The sequence below is a fragment of the Aulostomus chinensis genome, chromosome 19, assembly GCF_037954235.1.
Source record: "Aulostomus chinensis isolate RoL2024-O1b breed Wild chromosome 19, RoL_Achi_v1.0, whole genome shotgun sequence".
Taxonomy (NCBI): domain Eukaryota; kingdom Metazoa; phylum Chordata; class Actinopteri; order Syngnathiformes; family Aulostomidae; genus Aulostomus; species Aulostomus chinensis.
Genome location: NC_141338.1, coordinates 4,811,101 through 4,832,553, shown reverse-complemented (window position 1 = coordinate 4,832,553; position 21,453 = coordinate 4,811,101). Strand labels below are relative to the sequence as shown.

The 21,453-nt window shown below is 42.9% G+C and overlaps 2 protein-coding genes across 4 annotated transcripts; both read right to left on the bottom strand.

Annotated features, from left to right (window-relative positions):
- Positions 1-232: 232 nt before the first annotated feature.
- Positions 233-3,049, bottom strand: mrps2 (mitochondrial ribosomal protein S2). Its single transcript, XM_086187228.1, has 4 exons — positions 2,901-3,049; positions 2,567-2,683; positions 2,348-2,468; positions 233-1,162 (listed from the first exon to the last, which is right to left on the bottom strand). The coding sequence occupies exons 1-4, from the start codon at positions 2,923-2,925 to the stop codon at positions 616-618; spliced, it is 810 nt and encodes a 269-aa protein (XP_086043354.1). The 5' UTR covers positions 2,926-3,049; the 3' UTR covers positions 233-615.
- Positions 3,050-3,514: 465 nt separating this feature from the next.
- On the bottom strand, positions 3,515-15,019 carry ppp1r26 (protein phosphatase 1, regulatory subunit 26). 3 transcript variants are annotated; one of them, XM_086187820.1, is made up of 5 exons: positions 14,083-14,329; positions 7,583-10,841; positions 4,974-5,088; positions 4,216-4,283; positions 3,515-4,123 (listed from the first exon to the last, which is right to left on the bottom strand). In XM_086187820.1, exons 2-5 carry the CDS (start codon positions 10,768-10,770, stop codon positions 4,093-4,095), a joined length of 3,402 nt encoding a protein of 1,133 aa, XP_086043946.1. In that variant the 5' UTR covers positions 10,771-10,841; positions 14,083-14,329; the 3' UTR covers positions 3,515-4,092. The 3 variants fall into 3 exon arrangements, with proteins under 3 accessions (XP_086043946.1, XP_086043945.1, XP_086043947.1); XM_086187819.1 differs by lacking the exon at positions 14,083-14,329 and adding an exon at positions 14,756-15,019 and having other exon boundaries at positions 3,516-4,123; XM_086187821.1 differs by lacking the exons at positions 3,515-4,123; positions 4,216-4,283; positions 4,974-5,088; positions 14,083-14,329 and adding exons at positions 5,239-5,867; positions 14,756-15,019.
- Between the last annotated feature and the right edge of the window lie 6,434 nt (positions 15,020-21,453).

Genomic DNA, 21,453 nt, shown 5'->3' with positions numbered 1-21,453 from the left:
ATGTAGTCCAGTAGGGTCCTTGCCCTCTTCAGATAGTGTGATTTAATCCTGTGCCCGCTAACCTTCATAACCCTCATTCCCAGCCCATCTGAATGCTGCCACCTGCCAAACTCAGCACATTTTGGACTCTAATGCCTATTCTTACATGTACAAATTTACTGTTTGAATAGAATTTATTGGGAAAAAAAAACAACCTTACACAAATAAACCTCAGTTACCGCAAAAAGACAATCTAGATAGGGACAGAGACGCTTTGATAGGGATGTTTATTAATTCTCTGGGGTTAAATTCTACAGCACGGGTGCAAGTATGAGGAGAGCAGTACAAGTGCTGGGTGAATCGGAACGTCAGACGACGGCAGCCCAGTTCAACATCATATAAGCTTCGTAATGGAGTTGAATTTTGGTCACTGCTGCAACGCTCTGCATATCCAACAGTAGGAATATTTGGAGGACCTGATGACATAGAAACCAGAGTACACAAAGCTTAAGGTATGATACAAAGACACTGCAGCCCTGAAGAAGAACACCAGATCTTCCCCTAAAGCCACATGATGAAGGGCAGCAGCAGACAGTCTTGACTCTTGAAATTACACGTTTATTGTCTTTTATTACATCATGAGCTTGGTGAGGAGGGTGCCTTCAAGCCATACTTTAGCTCCATGTGTCTCCTTGTATCCTTGGCACGCAGAATCGTCTTCTGGAATAACTCACAGTAAAGCTCCATGCTATCTGGAGTGTCATCGTTCCCAGGCACTGGGTAGGTCACCAGGCAGGGGTTGCAGTTCGAGTCCACCACACCCACCGTGGGTATGTTCATCTTGGCTGTTTCTTTGATTGCTCGGTGCATCTGGAACACGTTGTTGAGAGTGGAGAGGAAGATGACAAGGTCTGGTAAACGGACATGGTGGTCCAACTGGATCTCGGGGTTTGTGAAAAGGCCCCCCTGCCAGTAACGCGTATGAGCGTACTCCCCACACGACTTGGCAGTGTTTTCCACCAGGTGGCAGAACTGACGCCGGCGGCTGATGAACAGAATGATGCCGCCACGGTACGCGATGTGGGCGGTGAAGTTGAGGGCTTGCTGAAGGAGCTCCATGGTCTGATCCAGATCAATTATATCATGACCCAAACGGCAGCCATAGAGGTAAGGCGCCATCAGCCTAAGAAAAAGCACATTAGGAGGTCAGATTAATCAGTCAACCATGTCAAAGTGAATCACTCCAACAGCTCCACTCGCCAGCTTCCACTCTTGACTGATGAAAGAATGATTGTGTCGGATTGCCAGGTGTCATGGATGCCGTTGATACTGAAAATGGGTCACGTAATGCCAGTGTGTCAAAATTAGATGGATTTAAAACAGTGACATTTTTGTTAATGGGAATGCTTAATATCGAATGCTTTTTTTGTCGCCAAAATACCTCGATTTGCCGGGATTATCAGTGTAAAAGCATGTCCATATAGTTATTACACTTCGTAAATACAGGGAAAACATGCTAAACTGAAAAAAATAAGGTTTTGCTTCAGTTACAAAACATTTAAAAATGCATAAATCATATTTGTCTCACTATGTATGTTAAAAAAGCCCAATATCTGCAGGAACCAATGATATGCTGACATTATGGTGCAACTCTCAAGATGAATCATTTGGTTTAACAGAATAATCTGTAAAATGGTAAATTGTAAAAGCTGGAGGAAAAGCCATTAGCGGCAGCCCTAATTCAGTTGATTCACACTGACGGGGAGTTTCCTTCCACGTTGGCTGAAGACTTTTTGCATTGTTTTTGTTTCACCTGTTGTTTTTTTTACGGTCAAGAATATTTTTTTGTCCTGGTGCCTGCATCTGATCACCACCTAGCTTTTCAGTCAATCGATCAGACTGATGTGGTGTAAAAAATTAGACACCACAAACTGATCATTCGCAAAACAATGTCTCACCTCAACCTGTAGCTGCACGAGTCATGCGTTCAGCATTAGTGACCACGGTGACTGCGTCCCATAGAAGATCGTACTGAAAGTTACAGGTTCAACCTGAAGTTACCTGCTAACTAATCCTGTTTCATGAGCCTGACAACAAATGACTGTCGAATTAAGCTTTTGTGATTTTGAAAACTGTATAAATATATATTTTCAGTTGTTTTCTTGTACATTGATAGTGGTGGATGAGTCTGGAATGACTGCCGACTACATCACACTGCAACCATCTCAATATGTTTTGCACATCATGAATATTCTTCTGAATTTCCAAAGATGAAGTGGTACAAATGACTGACACAAAACTACCTGAACAAACTATAAAACGGGACACAGCACTGGTTATTTTATGAGTCGGTGGACGCGTTACCAACCTGTGCCTGCATCCTGCTTTATGGCCAAGATGCACTCTGGCATCAAACAGTTGTTTCAGCGTAAAGAGCTCTGACACACGGAAGAAGTCCGGCTTCTCAAGTGGTTTGTTGAGTACTTGTTCTGCATGTAGGGGGGCAGAATGATATGAGCCATTGTCTGGTGATAGAAACGTACTGAACAGGTGGACGTGAATCACAGGCAGCACGGACAGAGCTCACCTAAAACATTGTCAACCAGCGGTTCGGGTGATTGGACAGAGACGGCGGTACTGCGGTTTCGTCCTCCACAGAAGTTACCTGTCGCAACAGCGGGTGTGGGTCGTAGTCCCCATAGTCCTGAAAAAACAAATAAACACCACAAACAGCTAGGTCAAAATTGAGACCAAAATCTTTACCAAGCTAGCTTAGTTGCTAACATAGGTTAGCCGAGTAGCTTTATCATAAACAACAGTGGGAATTCCTAGCTGACATTCAATAACGTGCTGGAAAATTTCCCAACTGAATGAATCTCCTGAAATTGAAGAAAGAAAAAAAAGTCATGCCGTGGAGATACCTTTCGCGAGTCTCTGGACTGCCATGCTTGCGGCCCCGATCCGTCACAAGGTCAGTTAAGTGCGCATGCGTGCTCAATCTTCTTCTACGCTCTCATATGAAAGTAGCTCGCATCTAGGACTTAGCTTTATCGCCACCCACAGGTAACTAGGTTCATCTCTCGGGATCCCTCCCCTTGGAGGCCTTCTCTCCAAGCCTGTCGACCTCAACCTCGTCGCGTTACTCTACTACTCCCGACTACTCCCTAACTTGTCAGCTAGCCACTTTTTCTTGTTGAAACTTTGTTATATTTTCTTTAGTCTTGTTTGCAGGGTGTTATAAGGCTATCAGCAACATTGATCCCACACACCCCTCAGGTGTACTATTAATCATTTTCCAATGACAAAAAAATGTATTCTACTCAATTCTCAGCCTGCTGATTAACATGTGCCCTTTCCGTTTTGCTCTTCTCTAGTTTAGTTTAAGTGAGTCTCTCTCTTTGTCGTATCCTACCGCGGTTGCTGATTTGGTGCGTAGTCCAGAACGTCAGAGTATCACAGTATTACACAAGAATTATAATCATTCAATCAGTCATATAAACACTAAAAGAAAGAAAAACAGCAGGACTTCTTGGTCGAACCATTTTATTGTCACTGAAACTTGATCCCTACATCTGAAGTTTATGTGAAAAGCCTTCATATCAAAAGTAAAGGTCGACGAGGAAAGGTTGATGTTTTTTTTTCAACCTTTGTACCAAGAAAGGTACGCGACTGGAACTCTAACAAGCCAATGTTAAAATTGACAAAACCTGACAGTTAACATCTGGCATTAAAAGAAGATACTTCCCACAATAACATCTGTATTCAAAATTTCATCCTTTGAGACTAAAAGCCTGAAAACAGACAACTCTTGTTAATCAACGTGGAAAAAAAAAAAGTCAAAAACAACTTAGAAGATTGTAAAAAAAAATTAAGAAATGCCTTTGTCTATAGGAATAAAACAGTGAAAAAAAAAAAAACTCCTGCCATTTTATCTCCAACTGTAAACTGATGAACTTCCTATGTGGAATGTTACAAACTCACTTTTTTTTTTCAGAATCCCAATTTTTTGGGTTCTCAAACGCGAAACAAAAATAGAAATCCCAAATCGATATGCTTTAACATCACATCTAACTGTGGTACCGAGCTGGAACATTCATCCCTGTCACGGCTCAATCAGCAAGGCTTTCTGGCTTCTTCGTTTCCCCTGTAAAAGATGAAAGCCGCCCAGGTTGAATAGGCTGTGATACGACGGTGACCTTTTATTGTGGGCAACGCAATCTGGGTCCGATCACATACCTGCTCACTGGAATGAACAGAAGTTTTCTTTTGACGCGTTGTGCATTCTTGTTCAGAGACGATATCCCCTGCAAGCACGATGCAATAGTTCTCATGTCTGTCCGACAGCCGCAGTCAAAAAGTACTCCCATTTTCATCAGAGGGTCAAACCGTCTCAAGACACCAATGTTCATTCTTTCTAACCAACAAATTTCCATTACTTTTCAAAACCCGTTGATGGAATTTTGATGACCGTCAGTTCTTTGAAATCTCTCTTTACACACAAGAAACCAGAAAAGTCCAAATGTACCAGTTTCAGTGAAGCTGAACCACCGCAGAGGGGCTTAATTTGCAGGTATGCGTGAAACAAATTTCCACCCCTTTTCCAAAACTGTCAGGATTTATTAATGAAAAGAAAGAAAGAAAGAAAAAAACTTAAGACAAAACCGTTTTCCGATCCCAGACTTGGAGAATGAGAAGCCACACAGCCTGAGAGGCCCTGAGCGGTTGGTGTTGTGTGCTACGATGGTAGTGAGGATGTACATACAGTACATTTGCTTGTACATTTACTTCTGGGTATTTTTCCCCCTTCTCTACATATTTGCTCACAACTGGAAAGGGACGTTTTTGTTTTTATGTTTTAAAAGGTCAATGACTTTTCCAGCACTTTCATGACTGTACGAACCCTGTGACTAACAGATCTGGTTTCACTGTAACATAAAATAAAATAGTGAAGTGGTACAAAAAAATAGCACTGTCCTGTAGCTACATATTTATACCTGCTTGCAATGTTCAGTCAGGTATCTCCTGTTGAACCTCCTGCTTCTCTCCTCTGTGGTGAGAGCTATGCACGGTCTGAAGGTGAAGCCAGGGTCAATGGCTGAGGACAAAGACCTGCGCGGGGCAGAGCGGGACACAGGTCAGACCACTTCCTAGTCCTTATAACTCACCGCTCAAATGGTTCGTACCATCTTTCAGTGAGTGCGGCCTTTGAATCACACGACAGCAGCTCTGTCAACATGAGGAGTGTTCAAATATCAAAGAATAACAGCCGCTCATTTAGATTCCACTCTTTATTACACAGATGCACATAAAAGACACAGCTTTTTTTTTTTTATTATCTGAAATAGTAAAAGAAAAAAAACAAACAAAACACCTCTTACAAAATATTTACAAAACCTGGCAATGCACAGCATGTTCAGTAACTTTTTTTTTTTTGATAAACAAAAATAAATAGCCTTTTTTGTTTTTTTTACATAGGAAATTCAAGAAAACATACATGACGGAGAAAAATGAACACACTGAATATCAATTCAATAATAGTGAGACATAGAGATGATTAATTGAGTGGCTTGTTGTGGAATCTGGAACAACACTTTAGTGGACATCAAATGAGTGTTAAAAGTGAATCAGTTCAAGCCACACAATTAACTGAGGGCGCTGTGTCAGAAAAAGAAATGACGTTGGGAGTTAATTTATATCTCTTGAGAAATGATACAAGATTGCTCGGTTTTCCAATGCCCATCACAGCAATAAAATTGCCCCTAAAAAAAAAAAGATGCATATCGAGCTCTGAGATCATCGTCCCTTCCAGAGGCGCACCCTGACTTTTTCATCTCTTTATGTGCAAAAGTTCGCGCGCCAGGTGAGAGCAGATTTAGAGCTCCAAAAGCCTGAGGTGACAAAACAGAGAATTTGGGCAACTTAGAAATTAGTGCTGGGTGCTTCAATAAAAATAGAAGAGTTTCTGTTTAGTTCAGCTACATCGGTCGTCACATGTATTTTGATTTAATACGACTGAATATTAAAAGACCTTTCTCTACAAGGATGCTGGAAGTGAGGGAGGAGTACAAACGTCAGTGGAGGTCAAATACTGGGCAGCAATGATCATGTAAGGGTTGGAATGGCCGGCAATACTTTAAAACCGCTTCCAGAACACTTTATACTTCAGCAAGCTTGAACACCTGCATGCGGCTGTGCGTCACAAGCATTTTCTTTTTTTTAGGTTGGTAGAGCATGATAGAGAAACCGAACCCATCATGGAAGATGTTGGCCTCGCAGTACCAACCTCCCACCAGTCGGAAGCGCTGCAGCCCCTCAGCAGCCTTACTTTTGAGCATCCCTGGATCTGAATGAGATGTTCCTGACGGTGTTGACGCTGCTTTACCGTATTACACAGCTGCTTTTATGACTGCCAATCACACTTTCTCACTGCCCTCGTATGTCCTGTTGAAAAACAGCCCAAAAGGGTTTAAACGGCAGTCATACGGTTTGTACCAATGAAGAGAGGCCAATATTGATTTGTTGTAAGTGGAAGCCATAAAAGTTGAGCTTTCATGCTTGAGTAACAGCTAGAGTATTTTATGATTGATCAGAATAGATGTGGATCAATTTCCTGTTCAGCAGGGGTGGGGCAATACACTGAAATACATCACGGCACCTCCTTTTGTGATATAATATTGATGCGCTGGTCACAAGATGTCACTTCATCACCACGAAGGTGTGACAGAGGCATTGAAAGGGACTGAATTTAAAGAAAACCCTGTAATTTTGTGAATCCAACTCACAAGTGACGATTCCTGCTCTGAATGTTTCCCTTCATTTCCTCAGGTTTCTTGGTGCATCACAGATTGAAATGTAGCGAGTAGCGGCTGTGAACGTGCGTTATCGTGAGATCGCAGCCTGGGATTCCAGCCCCTACCGGTCATTTCACCACTGTCCTATTTCACACCAAGTTACGTGGCTGCACGAGTCTTTAGGCTTCGACTGAAATTCCCCAAATGTTTGAAACGAGTCGTCGCGACGACAGCAATAAAGCCTTCCATCACTTTTGCACATCCTGGCGCCATCCTGTCTCGGTAAAGTGTGTAAGATTATATAATAACAGAACGTATTTGTCTGATTAACACTGTTCAGTTTCCCGCGAGTACGCTTATAAGATACATTCTGAAATCTGCATGTGTCTTATGGAGACGTTTTTTTTTTTTCTTTGTCAACTTTTACTTATAAGAAATGGAAAAGGGTATTTGGGATGATTCTACAAGACAGTATTTGGCATTAGAATGGTCCTGTTATTCGTGCCAGTTCACCTCTTGTGTCAAAACGTCACAGTATTGCTTCAAAAGTGATATGAATTAATCTCAGAGCGCAAAAATTGTCATGTTGACGCTGATGTGTTACATAGCTGTATAAATGTACAATCCAATCACATTTTTTAAAAAAATGCCTGTTTTGTTTTATTTTTGTTTGTTTTTTTTAGACACACCTTCCCCTATAGCCTATTAATGTATGACCTTGATTATATGATATAGCAGATCACAATTAAGTAACAAACTCATAAAAATTGGATTATGATGCCATGGGACATAGTGACCAAAGAAATACTTACAATGTGGGAAAGCCCTGCTTCTTCTCTGGATTTTTCCCGTTGCCTGACTCAGAATCTGCCTCGTCAATAAATTCTTCCTCAGCTCCTTCTAGATGTACATCTTTAGCATCTATCTTCAAACTCTCGACTTCTCTTTTAAACTCAACCTGCAGGTCAGCTCTCTCCTTTCCCTCATTCCTTTCCCTGCTTCGGACCTGGACATGGTTGGTCCTGTCTGATTCCAGCTCCACAAATACACTCTTGTCTTTTGGCATATGCACCATACTCTCTGTCTCTCTTATGGGGCACTGTGACCTGTGACCAGGTGCAAGGCTCTGTGTAAACGACATCCCTTGGTGCTGCTTGGCAACAGAGAAGAGGTTCAAAATAGGGGTTTGGGTTGGTACAGTTGTCTCTGTAGAGCAGGTGAAAGGTGTTCTGCTGGTTCTTGCAGAGGACCACTCAGTGAATGGAGCCTGCAATTTGAGGTTGATGCCCCTACCTTGATACGGAGGAGCTGTTAACGCAGTCTCGCTGATTTTAGATGAAGTGATATGAAACGGAGTCCGACTGAAAAATCTAATGTCACTAGTGGGGAGTCCCAGGCTCCGGCGCCACTTTATTGACTCAGAAAGATCAACATTGGGGCTCAAAACAGGCTGAATTCTCTCCGTCGGCGAGGCGGTGTCCTGAATATCCCCTCTTCCAACAATGGGCCTACTTTGCTCAGATCTAGCAGCTCCTGCCCCATCTGCTGGCTCCAAAGGACTGAGGCTGCCGCACTGGACCGAGGGCAGACGTGGTTGTGCACTGACATTAAAGATGGCGTTGTCTGGCAGCGAACTCTGCTGAACTTGGGGTGTTAGACCGTCATGAGGCGGTTTACTCTCAGGACTACTCAGGGGAGATCGTCCACTTTTTCTTGGAATCTCAGCCAGCTGATCTTCCTGTTTAATGTCTTCTCCTCTTCGTGGGGCAGTGCCATTTCTTGATACCTCTCCGTCTTTACCCCTCTCTGCACTAGAAATCTTTTCAGCCTTCTCAGCCAGGAACTTCCTGATCTCTTGCTCAATGCTATCGTCGCTGTCGACGGAGCTGCTGTCTTCCCTTGTCTGAAGAGCTTTATTGTACAATAATGGTGTGTCTTCTTGACCTTCAGTCCCTTTCAATGTCTCTGTCACACCTTCGTGGTGATGAAGTGCTTTACTCTTAATGGATTGGGAAATGGTCTTTTTATTCAAAATTGGCTTGTCTTTAATGTCTCTTTTACCCCTGTGAACCTTCTTCAAAGCACTGCGCTTGGATGTAGGGTCAGCTTTTACCTTTTTGGTCTGTGAAGAATTTGCTAGCAGTGGTTCCTCCTCTTTGAGGCACTTCCTTGATTTCCGCTTCAAGTCTCTTGTCTTCCTCTTCGATTTCTTTTTCGTCTTTAGCAGGTCTTTTATGGCCGTGTCAAGATCCTCATCACTGTCAAGTGAGCTGCTTTTGTCTCCGCTTTGCTCAGTCTTATGTAATCCAACAATGGACTGTGTTTGGCTTCTCTCAGACAATGCCAGTGGGCTCAACTCCTTTCTCTGCTCATGTAAAGGTTTAGGGGATGTATCTTTATCTATCCCAGACACAGTTGAAATGCTGCTGTTTTCCTCTGTGTGTTGTCTTCTTTGAGTCAAGGACAATCTCGACGGTTTCTTTTGGGTAACAACCCTTTTTGTTTCCATTTTCTCCGGCTCATTTACACAAGATGGCTCCTGAGTCATTGCGGAGCTGGCTGGCTGTTTGTGCATTTGGGCCTTTTGCTCCAGAAACTTCATGATCTCTTGCTCAATCCCATCCTCGCTATCGATGGAACTGTCACTGCTGTTGTCCTCTGGAAGTGAGGATTGCAAAACTGATTCTGCGGGGGCACAATTGCTTAGGCCAACGCTATGCTGGAAGGCTGCAGGCATGACTGTTTTAGAAATGTCCAGTATTGCTTCAGCACACATGAGCTCTGCAGTTGTATTAACCTTTGGAGGGGCAGGGGAAGGTTGCTCTTTATAACTTTCTACTTTGAATGAAAATAGCCCATTACCTTTACCCCTCTGGCTGTCAGCGTTCTTGGGTGTGAAGAAAGATGAAGGAGGAAGTAGAACAGATTTCACTTCTTTCTCTACTCGGTTCTTTTTCTGTCTCAGTCTGTGTTTCTTCATGGTTTCAGTGCTTGTGCCTCCAACAGCATTCATTAATACTTTACTTATTGCTTTCCTTTTATGCAGGAACGGTTTCGAAACGCTCTTCTCTTGAAGTTGCTGAAGCTGGTACGTGCGGATGGCCTCTTCAATCCCATCATCGCTGGTAGAGTCGGACTCATCCGTGAATTCATGAGGCTTAAACTCTTCGTCTCTGTTCTGCTGCTCCTTTTTTTCTAACTGATACCTTTGAATGGCTTCCTCGATGCCATCATCGCTGCTGGAGTCATCAGAGTCTTCTTCCACCTTAACTGGGCACTTTGCTTTGTTTAAAAGGCTCTTGGATTTAGAAGGGCTTCTGGGTAATAAACTTTTGTCCACTGTATTTGACTCTAAATTCCTGGCAGTGCTGTCATGAAGAGAGGCCTTGTTTTTGATGTATTTCTTGATAGGTACGGTAGCTGGTGCTATGGGGTTCTCAGGGATGACACTTTTTGGAAACTGGCTACTCAAAAAGGAGTTGGTGTCAGATTTCAGTTTGGAAACCTCAGGAACAGGTGGGGTTTTCCTGGGAATTTTGGATGATTGGAGAAAAGTGGTGCATGGTTCTGCTTTGCGTTTGTGATCATCCTTTTCCTTCAGGTATTCCAGTATGGCTTCCTCGATTCCTCTGTCCACAGAGTCGTCACTGTCAGTGTCACTGCTTTCATGCTTGGTTGGTGAGGAAACACCTGTCTGCTGGTTTTCAGGAGGACTTTTAATTTTGGACTTTGCTCCCACAAAAGAACCAGCCGCCACCTTGCAGACCTCCTGTCCTGAAAGCAAATTTCCCTCGATCTCGTCGCCCATCTCGAGTGAGGACTGGGTGCTCCTCAGGCTCTCTATGATCATCTGGACCTTATTTGAGATAGGTGAACCTCTGATGGACAACTCCGTGTCTGAGTCATTGAAGCAGACTGGAAGGCTATAGCCTCCAGGTGGGCCACACGTTCTCCATTCTGTGCGAGTCGCTGCGACAGGAGGTACATTCATCAAGTACATTCTAGAGAAGTGAAGTGAGGTCCAGGACCATTGGAGTGCGGCCGCCTCCGATCACAATCACATCGTTCAAGCTGCGAAGACACAAGAGGCAGATATTAATCCACGCTGGTCTCTCGATACACATTTACACATAAAATTTGTAGGCGAGTGTCTGCAAACATTTTGAGAGTACAAATCCACTAAAGGACCACAGGTTGAATCCAAAGTATCGTATTTTTGTAACAAACGTGATTATTTCATTTGTATATTGCAAACTCACACACCCCCAAAATGTGTCAAAAGCGGTAAGTTTTAGACAAAACAAGAGGCCAACGGATTTATCGGTATCAGCATATATGTTGTCATATATGCTCTTTTGGGGATCATTGCAAAAAGTTCAACAGCTGATAAATTTACTCATGAATAGTGGTACAAACGTCAGCCCCAAAAGTCCAGTATGGATAAAGATATGTGAACCGTTCAGTGTGCTAATGTGTATCATTTTGGATGATAATTTATGAAAAAGGCTCCTTTTTTAGTTACACGTGTTTGATAACCACATTTCAGGGATCATAAAGAGAGAGAAAAAAGAAAAACTATATGTATGTTGACTAATGAGTCTCCCCTGACACGGCTCATACCAGCCTCCAAAATCCTACTGCAGTTGGGCCCTAAACACTCCTACTGTTGACAACTTGCCGAGCAACTGCTAAGAAAACTTGTTGCCGACTATATTTCACGAGTACAATTCACTTTAAATTGCGGGACTACTCTTTCAGAGCTACAAGGTACTGCCTTTTTAATTAAAAAAAACAAAGACAAAAGAAGATATTGAGAGCTGAGCCACAAGACTGGACAATTAATGCCTGAATTACAGTGAATGTTTGATTCTATTACTTAACCTGCGGCACAGGTCAATCCTGACAAAGCCACATCCAATCAAAACAGGTGACAAAGGGAGATATCTCCACATGCTGAACATGCAGTCTAATTCTGCCTCTCAAACACATCGTTGCCATCTAGTGGATGAACTCAATGTGACCACCGACTGCATGTACTGCACACTGCATGTCCACACAGGTGAAAACTCATGCAGGATTCTTGGAGATCTTCTGAGTTGCTTGGGTTTGCAGAAGTTGCCGCTCAACTGTGGGTAATGTATGGGATGTCTGTGTGGAACAACATGTCCAGTTACGCTGACTGTTTCCTGTCGTGTTGTGTTCTGGTTTTCCAAAGATGCTACATCGTCACGGTTCTCGGCTACATGCCAAGAGGACCACGAACTGTTGGGAAGCTCACGTGTGAGGAGGCAGTGATGACAGAAGTCTTTTTTTGTTCGGACTGCTTTAGTATAAAGACGGCGCATCAATTCTTTGTCGTCAAGACAGAAATATCGCACGTCATTACAGCTCTGAAAAATAACAACAAATAACTTCAGGTATTTCAGCAAATGAGAAACCAATAAGGCATGCCAAAAGAAGCAGAATACACTTTCCAACACGTGAAATGAGCCGAGACTGGCAAAACTACGAGAAACTAAAATACTGAAAAGGTACTTGAAAGCGGTCATTCACTGACGATGCCATTTAAAAAGGTCCTTATGATCACGTTCATGATATAAGAAAACAAATTTGCCAATAGTTCCGCTGCCACCATGAACCTGCCACCATGACACCTGCCCGACCCCGAGGGTTTGGGGGCCCCACAGAAATGTTAGCCTGGTTCTAAGTCCACCCTGGGGAGCCCTGAAACTGTGGCTGGAGTGATAATGTATTTAAAACTGCATTCCAGAAAAATAAATTTTAAAAATCGTCAACCACTCCATCCTGATATGAGGACACTTGGCTTTGCGTGGCTCATTACCGTTTACTGGGAGTAGGATTTAATTCTAACAATGTGGTGTCACGATTTACATCCTCAATCTAAAAAAAAAAAAAGACAAAACAAAAAAAAATTGCTTCCAGTTTTGAGAAATGTCCTCTTTTCCATCCCCACCGAGCTGACATGTTTGAAAGTGGCCTGCAATTACCAGGCACCACAGCCATGACCAGACGCACAAATACTGAGCTGCCCCCCCCCCCCCCAAATCAAATTACAGCATGGATTTGGAGAGTAATAACATCCATACACATACAGAGCGAAGTACCACAAGGGGTAGTTCTGGTAAAGGCACTTAACAATCCACTTCTGCTGATTGGAGTTTACTCTAAAAACAAAAAAAAACAAAACAAACACATAAACTTTCCAAGTATTTTAGATTACATGAAGTGTCAAGATGACCCATAATCCCATTGGCCAGAGAGCAAAATAAAACCATCACTTATGCCCGAGGGTTCCTTTTACGAACAGCAGATATTAATTTATTGATGTTATGGATGTACCTGCAGAGTATCGAGGGAAACACTTTGGATTAGTTAAGTGCACTAATCTGATTACTCGATTTATTCCCCCACAAATCATCTGTATATGTACCTGTCAGAAACCTCCAGTGTTGGCAGCAGACTGGCGGCTGTGCCGAATACAGAGGTGCCAGAAGATGGTTCAGGACAGCCCCTTTAAGGCCTTGGACAACAGTGAATTCTTGACATTTTTATACTTTTTATGAAACTTTTGACACATCATAAATCTTGATTTTGCACGGCTAGTAGGGGTGGGGGAAAAAAAAACAGACATTGTAATATATCTTGACACTCCCCCTGACTCAATATCCATATTCCAGTTCTTAATATCTTAAACTGCAGCCATGAGGTGTAACTAGGTACCATAATCTGATATGATTATGGCGACAGATTACAATTTGTGCCCACAATATGAACAATATGCCCACCTGTTCCGAAAATTTGAATAAAGATGTAAAACGTCCCAAGAGTTCATTAACTTCAAGGCCATTATTTGTTATTTAGGAATATCTTTAAATAAACAACAAAACCTGTTGTCCCTGCAATTTTCACCCAGGCTGCACCTTGTTTACACACGCATTTACGAGGACGAACTGGTATTTTTCTTGCCAATTAATTCCGGATTTTATGACTTCTGATACGTGCAAGGCTCCGTACATATTGCATAACAATAACAACGAAGCCAGGAGGGCTGAGACTGTCCTGTGAGTCACCTCATGTCCAAAGTTACACCCCGCCTGCTACAGCCCGTGCTGAGCCGCCACCAGCGAGCCCTCTGGAGGACATTATCCCAGTCAGTGAGTCGCCATGCGGGAAGGAGCCTCTGCTAGAAACCCACCCCAAAAAAAAATACAAATCTAAATCGCCTCTACGCAGCTTGCAGGGAGCGAATGGCAAACCGACCACAACCAGAAACAAGAGACAATATGCCTACCTTTGAGGCAGCAAACTGCCAGAAAACAACTGCACGAAGCGGCTGTGGTCGCCAGAGACGCCCCGCAACGAAAAGCACATAAACCGGGGCTGAAACCTCCAAATGCCAACTTTGTTTCACATATCATGTGTACTAAGAAAGTTTAGGAACACATTCATTTAGTAGCAAATCCGATATTACATGACGAAGGCGTGTATTTTCACTCCGGACGATTTCCTGTTTGCACCAGAGCAACCCCGGCTGTCCCCGTAACCCTCTAGCGGCACGACTGCACAGATGCCCGGCGTGCAGCGCTAGGAGACTCCGCAGAGCAACCATGTTTCTTGGTAACGTCCACGGTTGTCAAAACCTAGAATGTTTGCTCGTGAGGGTGTAAAAAAAAACCCGTTAAAGCTCGTCCGTGTAAGTTCATTGAAAACACGTTTTTTGTTTTTGGAAGGGTGCATATATATGCAGGAGGAGGTGTGAATCATCGGAGGGATAACCACCGTGGCTAGTCGGTGACTTGAAAGACACAAGCGGGCCTCCCGGCTGCTGCAGTCCCGGCATTTTCTCCGGCGAAGAAAGCCTTTGTATAGAGCCACAGCTCACACTCCTAGCCGCGGCTATTTCTTTCTTTTTTCTTTTTGCAAAGCATGAGCCGCAAGATACGGTGCTGCCGAGTCAAACTCACCTGAATACGAAACAAAAAATCCACCGCTACTTGAAGAGTCTGTTCATCTCTTTTAGCGTGGATTTGAGGCGATAGGAACCGTGGTGGTGATGTTTCGGTGTCCGTCTTGAGCTCCCCGCACCGCCTCAGGCTCTCGCCGTCGCCTCCCCCTCTGACTACCGGGCGGGCAGCTTCCTTCAGCCCTGGGTGCAGCTGAGCAGCGTGGACCCCTTCAAATATGGCATCGGCCCTTTTTTTTCCCCCCCGGAAGACACGTTATTATATTTATTTTGGATGACATCGTTCAGTTTTTGCAGTACATTAATATTTTACACAATAATACAAATAAAAGGTGTTTTTTTTTCCAAAATTGAATCACAAAATGACTTTGCAAAAGTTTTTCTTTTTTCTTTCTTTCTTTTTTTTTTTTTAATAATCTTTTACATGCAGAAGATTCAAGCTGCTCCCATTCTGGAAGGCTGGACTGTCACAGACATCAAAAGCTGTTTTGCAGTTTGAAGTAGCACATAAAAGGTTACCAGACTGAACAAAAGTTAGATGAAATATTAATAAAGTAGAATAAAGTATGGACACAATCACCTTCTCAATAAAAAAATAACAGTTGGGCCGTGAGTTCTGCCTATAAAAACAAGAACTCTCCAGTTATTTATACTATCTACACTGTAAATCCCATTAATTACTGTTATGATTGAACTACAACTTTATTATTGAAGTGACCCTGTAGTTTGCAGGATGGTTGAATTGTGTCGTTTTGAGAGGGGTTTCTTATATTTTGGTGAAATTATTTGGAACCCACCCAAACCTCCATAATACACTTTTGGCACTTTTATGTACATTGCTCACTTAGCAACTTAGCATACAGACTGTATACATTTTCCATAGGGATATATTTTATTATTCAATGTTTTCTGGTTATCGATCTGTACTCTTCATAATCACTACTGTATGTTTCAGAAATGTCATGCAGCCTTAATTTGTTGTATAATATTGATTTCAGGGGAATTATTCTGTTGCGGGTAACGGTCATAAGAGTTAACTCCATGACTGGCCGGATGAGTCGCTGTTAAATCTGCAGAAATCCAATTCTATTTCTTACAATACATACATTAATATAATCTTAGAAACCAGGAAAAGAGAATTTTGCTTTCCGACAATTCTCAAAAGGCCCATTGCTTGTGACTGCATTTTAAAATCAGCGTCTGTATGGATCAAAAATAAGGTTCACGGAAGAGGATGTATGTTTAAAGCTGTAAAAACTGAAGTCTCTCTTTTCTATCGCCAGCAAATACGCTTTGGTAGTTTTTTTGGATTTGTAAATCCAACTTGTAATCGAGAAAGTACTTATCCTCGTGGGAAGGTCCTTGTTGGGGGGCACTGCTGCGACTCAACAAGGACCTTCTGTAGATTGTGAGCGCTGCTTTTCCTAAAATGCACGTTGAGGTTTCAGAGGCATCAGATGCTTCAGTTACCAGAGAATAATTCAGTTTGACCGCAGTAATACATCCCAAAAGGAAGAGCTTTTCCAGCGCTCGTGAAATCAACAAATCCATATTAAAACTGATTTACCAAAATAGGGATTTTGGGCAGGAGGGAGCGATTCTGCCCGGAGATGCAACGACTGTTGGACAAACCCTCTTTAAATGAGAACTAAATTCAGTGAGTAGTTTGACAGATGTTACATTAAAAACTCTGGCTCCCCAAAATGTCATAAATTTCATTCTTAGGGAAGAAACAATACTGTGACCACTACTGATCGAGTCGCCTCTCAAAGAGGGACGTATTAGCTGGGTAATGTACCTCAATATATATAATTAGTTTACACCCATCTTCTGCCCTGCTAAACGACTTTTTCTTGCATTGTAGCTCAAACATCTTTGAGCGGGCAAAGACGACAGATACATCCGAGCCTTGTCGTGGTTTTGCATCCAGACGTGAACAACCAGATATGGTTAGGCGGCCGTATTTAGGTGGACGTGCCGAGTGGCGTCGCTCAGACTGCGAGGTTTTCTGGCGAGTCTCTCACATCAGATCTTTTTCCGTCCACACTGACAAGATCGGATTTGTTCTTTCTGGATATCACCAACCAACCTACGCACACAAAAATAAGGTGTCTGTTGTCCACAGAATCACAAGAGACGTAGACGCTTTGGAATCCTTTTTGACCACGCAGAGAGAGACACGTAAGCAGAAATGGGATTCCAATCAGATTTAAAACAAATGTGGTTTGGATCGGAGCAACATAAATTGTAATTTCATGTGGTTCTTGGCTTTCCAGTCTAAAATCAGTCTGGAAGCCCCAAGAATCGGATTGGGCTGGCAGCCTGGACATGGCCGATGTGACAGAATCGTCAACATTATCATTAGTTGTCAGCTTAGATTGGAAATTTCTGCCGTGTTATTTTGGCAAACAGCTGAGGAAACAATTTGGGCCACTGGTACTGTAGAGGAGTCGTTCCATCGTTCACAATGAGCACATACAACTCTGAGTTCATCTCCGCATGGATTTATGGTGACAGGAACCGTGGTGGTGATGTTTATACATCCATCCATTTTCTTCTGCTTATCCCGTTAAGGGTCGCGGTGGGGGGGGGGGGGTGGAGCCTATCCTTCAGCTTTTGGTGAGTTGGGGTTCACCCTGGACAGGTCACCAGTCCATGGCAGGGCCAACACATAGAGACAGACAACCATTCACACTCACATTCACGCCTACGGTCAATTTAGAGTCTGGATTAACCTCGTCCCCTCTTGATGTCTTTGGACTGTGGGAGGAAGCTGGAGAACCAGAGAGAACCCACGCAGGTACAGGGAGAACATGCAGACTCCACACAGAAAGATCCCGTGCTCCAGCCGGGACTCGAACCCTGAACCTTCTTGCTGTGAGGCGACAGTGCTGACCACTGCACCACCGTGCTCTCATGTTCATACATTTTTTTTCCCTGCACAACCCAAATAATAAGAAAAGTGAGGATATGTCCCTATAAATCTTACGTACAACCATGATCAAATATTCTTGATACTTTTGTCATGGAGGGATACAGGATATCAGTGAGGAGCCTCGCGTCGTGCGATGATGGACCTGTGGCTCAGGTTCGTCCAAAGTTGTCCGAGTCGGTGATTCATCTTGAAATGGGAAGTCACTGGAGCACACTGGTGTTCTTCACCGAACCAGTCCAGGCTTCACTCACCGGGTCTGTTCAACCGAAACCGTGACCGTCACCACACCTGACACCGAACCCTTTCCTCTAAGCTAACACCACCACGAGTGATGTCACACCCAACCATAACCAAAACCACACATATCTGCTGAGGGTTCCGCCCTCGCTGGGAAAGTACAGAAGAGTACAGGAACTGGTCCTGCCAAGTTGCTCCACCTCTAAGCTCCACCTTGAAGGAGCTCATATTTCAGAGCAATTATTTCAGCTGGGTTATGTCAGTGAGAGTCATTGGATTTCTTCATCCGTTTGTTTGTTGTTTAGCCATCAGTGTCTTGTTGGTCAGTCGTGGAGTCTAATCAGTATTTTGTCACATTTATTATTTGAGGTATTCATGCAAGGTTTTTTGTTTGTTTTTTTAATCATGGTTCTGGAATCTTCCGTCCTGCTGCCTGATGTTCTCACCGGTCAAATTTGAGCTTTTTTTTTAAAAACAATTTTAATCGATATTGTTGCTTTTACCGCTGGCGAACTACTTCTTGTCAGTGAGTTACAGGTGACCGTATAAATGTGTCGTATTTAATCGCACATTGGATCAAGATTCATCGATGGAAGAACACGTTAAAAAAACTGCTTTTATACTCCCCCACAGTGTGGGCCTCGCAAAGGTAGGTGGAAGTAGGAAGGTGGAAGTAGGAAGAATTCAGCGGTGAAACTGCGTGTGAATTAAAAATATAAGGATGTGGTTTAAAAGAAAATAAAGTGATAAACTACCAGATGTTTTGATTCATTTGAGGCTGAGTTGATTGAAATACTTGCGATCGCATTAAAACGGTCATTTTCTCATTTTTACATTCACGGCAACAAAATTTCTTTTTATTTTAGTCTACCGTGACACAACACACCAGGTGAAGCTGGCTGTCAATAAAGAAGCAGCACACCATGGAATAAATACGTTCCAAACACATAAATTCCCACCCCTCCCCCCCCCAAAAAAATACAGATTTCTTTTAAAAGATTTCTTTAAAAAAAAAATGCTACATGCATACAATAAATGTACAAGAAGTCCACAAAAGAAATATTTAACTGATGTGGTTCACAGTCCGATTCAGACAAGCCATTATGAGCACAGCTCTTGATGTTATTAAGATGGAAAGGAAATTTGAAATTTTTCGTGTTGTGATAACAAATCTTACTTTTAAAAAGGAGTAAAGCAGTGAAATATGTCTGTCGTTCAGCTCCAGAATTTGTCAAGTATGTCTTCGAATGGCCACGGATGGTTGGACTCGTCGCACTGTTAAACTCATCAAGGGCATGAATTACATTCCTGGATGCGAGCTCATCTGCATTCTTAACATATTTGTTTCGTAAGCAACAGAAATATCAGAGCTCCACAATCCTGGCAGGCAAGCATCTTGTAATTCTTGTCTTTTGTTCACGTGTGTAACTTTTCACATTTAAGTTGCACCATTGACAGTAAGACTAAAGGTGGATTACACACCCATCAGCCAGAACATTGAAGCCACCTCTGTAATATTGTGTAGGTGCCGAACTAACTGACGTCTGAATGTCTCCTGCAGCGGATTCATTCTTGCAGCAGGTTGTGAGACAGGAGCTCTTCTGTGGGATGGAACCAGACAAGCTAACTTTGGCTACGTGTAATATTATAAAAATAACAATTACTGTTATTTGTTGCTTTTTTTTAAAAAAAAAAAAAGATGTTTATTCCTGACATCATTGTAAATAAGAGCTTGCTCTCAATTGACGGTTGAGGATGAACAAAGGTGGAGTGAGTGACCACTTTCTCCCCCGTCTGTCCACATGTGGTTGGTCCCCAACAACTGCACAGAGTTGGAGTTTGGAGTTTGACGACACAGCCGTCAGATATTTGTGTCCGACCACTTCCTCAAAGATCAACTAGAAGAACTGACTATTCGCTTGCTGCCTCATTTACTCCTCTGCCTGACAGGGGGCCATTGGCACACAATAATCAATGTTACTGATTGGCTGATGCAGTTTATATCTTGGTTTAACCTTGAACTCGAACCTGGTGTGGTCATGTGGCATTTCCATTTCCATGCAAATGAAGAAGAGATGGGGTTGTTGTTGGTGATTTGGTGGCAACTGAGTTTTTTCACCGAGAATAGACATGCAAACATGGAAAAGCCCGACATTCTTGATACTTTTGTCGCTCCTGTTGCTCTTTTTTCCTAAACTGCTGCTGGCTATGGAAGCTCAGCCTGTCAGAAAGAGAGTCGAGGAAGTGCAGGAGGAGGTTCAGCACCATGGACAGCAACCACGGATTCCACCGGCCTCGGAAGGGACGAAGGAGAACACAGAACCTGATGGACTGTACCTGTCTATCGCTGGAACTGCTGCACTCTTTTTCAGAGTCATTCACAACAGCCTGCAGCCATTTTAGTTCCCTTATTAATTCACTGCAAAACATTAAAAGCCTGCAATGTACATCATGTCTCCGCCCGTCCCTGTTTGTGTGCATCCCTGCATACATTAGCCAGACATTACTCCACAATCCAGAACCATGATGCTGCCCGACGGTGAAGAATCTGAGGTGATGCAGCCGATCGGTGGCTGTCAGCATTCTGTGAATGGTTCCCTGACGCAGGAGCTTGTGTGCATGTCACGCTGTCTTTGATCCTTCCATCTACCCAGACTTATGCATTGTACCTGAATTATTGATAGACACGTAAAACCATGCCACCATTACCACTGTGACAGATTCCTGATATTTACCGCTGACATGATATGTCAACAATTGGTACCAATTTACACCTTCATCTAAAATGTGGGGGCGCCACGGCTCAGAGGTAGAGTGGCCATCTAACAACCAAAAGGTCCCTGGTTTGATACTGAGCCTGAGCCCCTAAATGCTCCTGATGGCCCTGACATGGACTGGTGACCCGTCCAGGGTGAACCCTGCCTCTGACCCAATGTCAGCTGGGATGGGCTCCAGGCCCCTGTGACCCTTAACGGACACGAGGTATAGAAAATGGATGGATAGATGGATCTAAAATGTGACTTCTTATTCAATTCTACAAAAATGAACAACAACATCAATCAATCAAACTAGTTTTAAAAACTTAACTGCTGGTTTACCAAACAGGCAACAAATAAAAACAATGTCTGAATGAATCTGGTAAATATGCTTTTCTCTATTTTTATCTCTTTAGTGTCGTACAATTTAAAGTTCATTATTCTGACCCAGTTTGTGTGTGTTGATCAGCGAGCGAGTCTGAGGGAGTTTAGAAAGTTAGAATGGATCAAATAAGATAATATGAGCAGAGAAAAAGATCATATGCTCTCATAACTTGAATAAAGAACATACTTTTTGGAGATTAAGAGTTTTTTTTAGAGTTTGAAAGTTTCTTGAACTCTTAAGTTATCTTGAATATAATCCCCAGTGATGACAAACGTTCCCATTCTCAGTAGGTTTTTTTTCTTAGAAACCCAAAGTTTGATCTCTCAAAGGAGAATTCTCAGTTCATGTATGTTGCAAACAATCTGACCCACAGGACACAGTCCCGA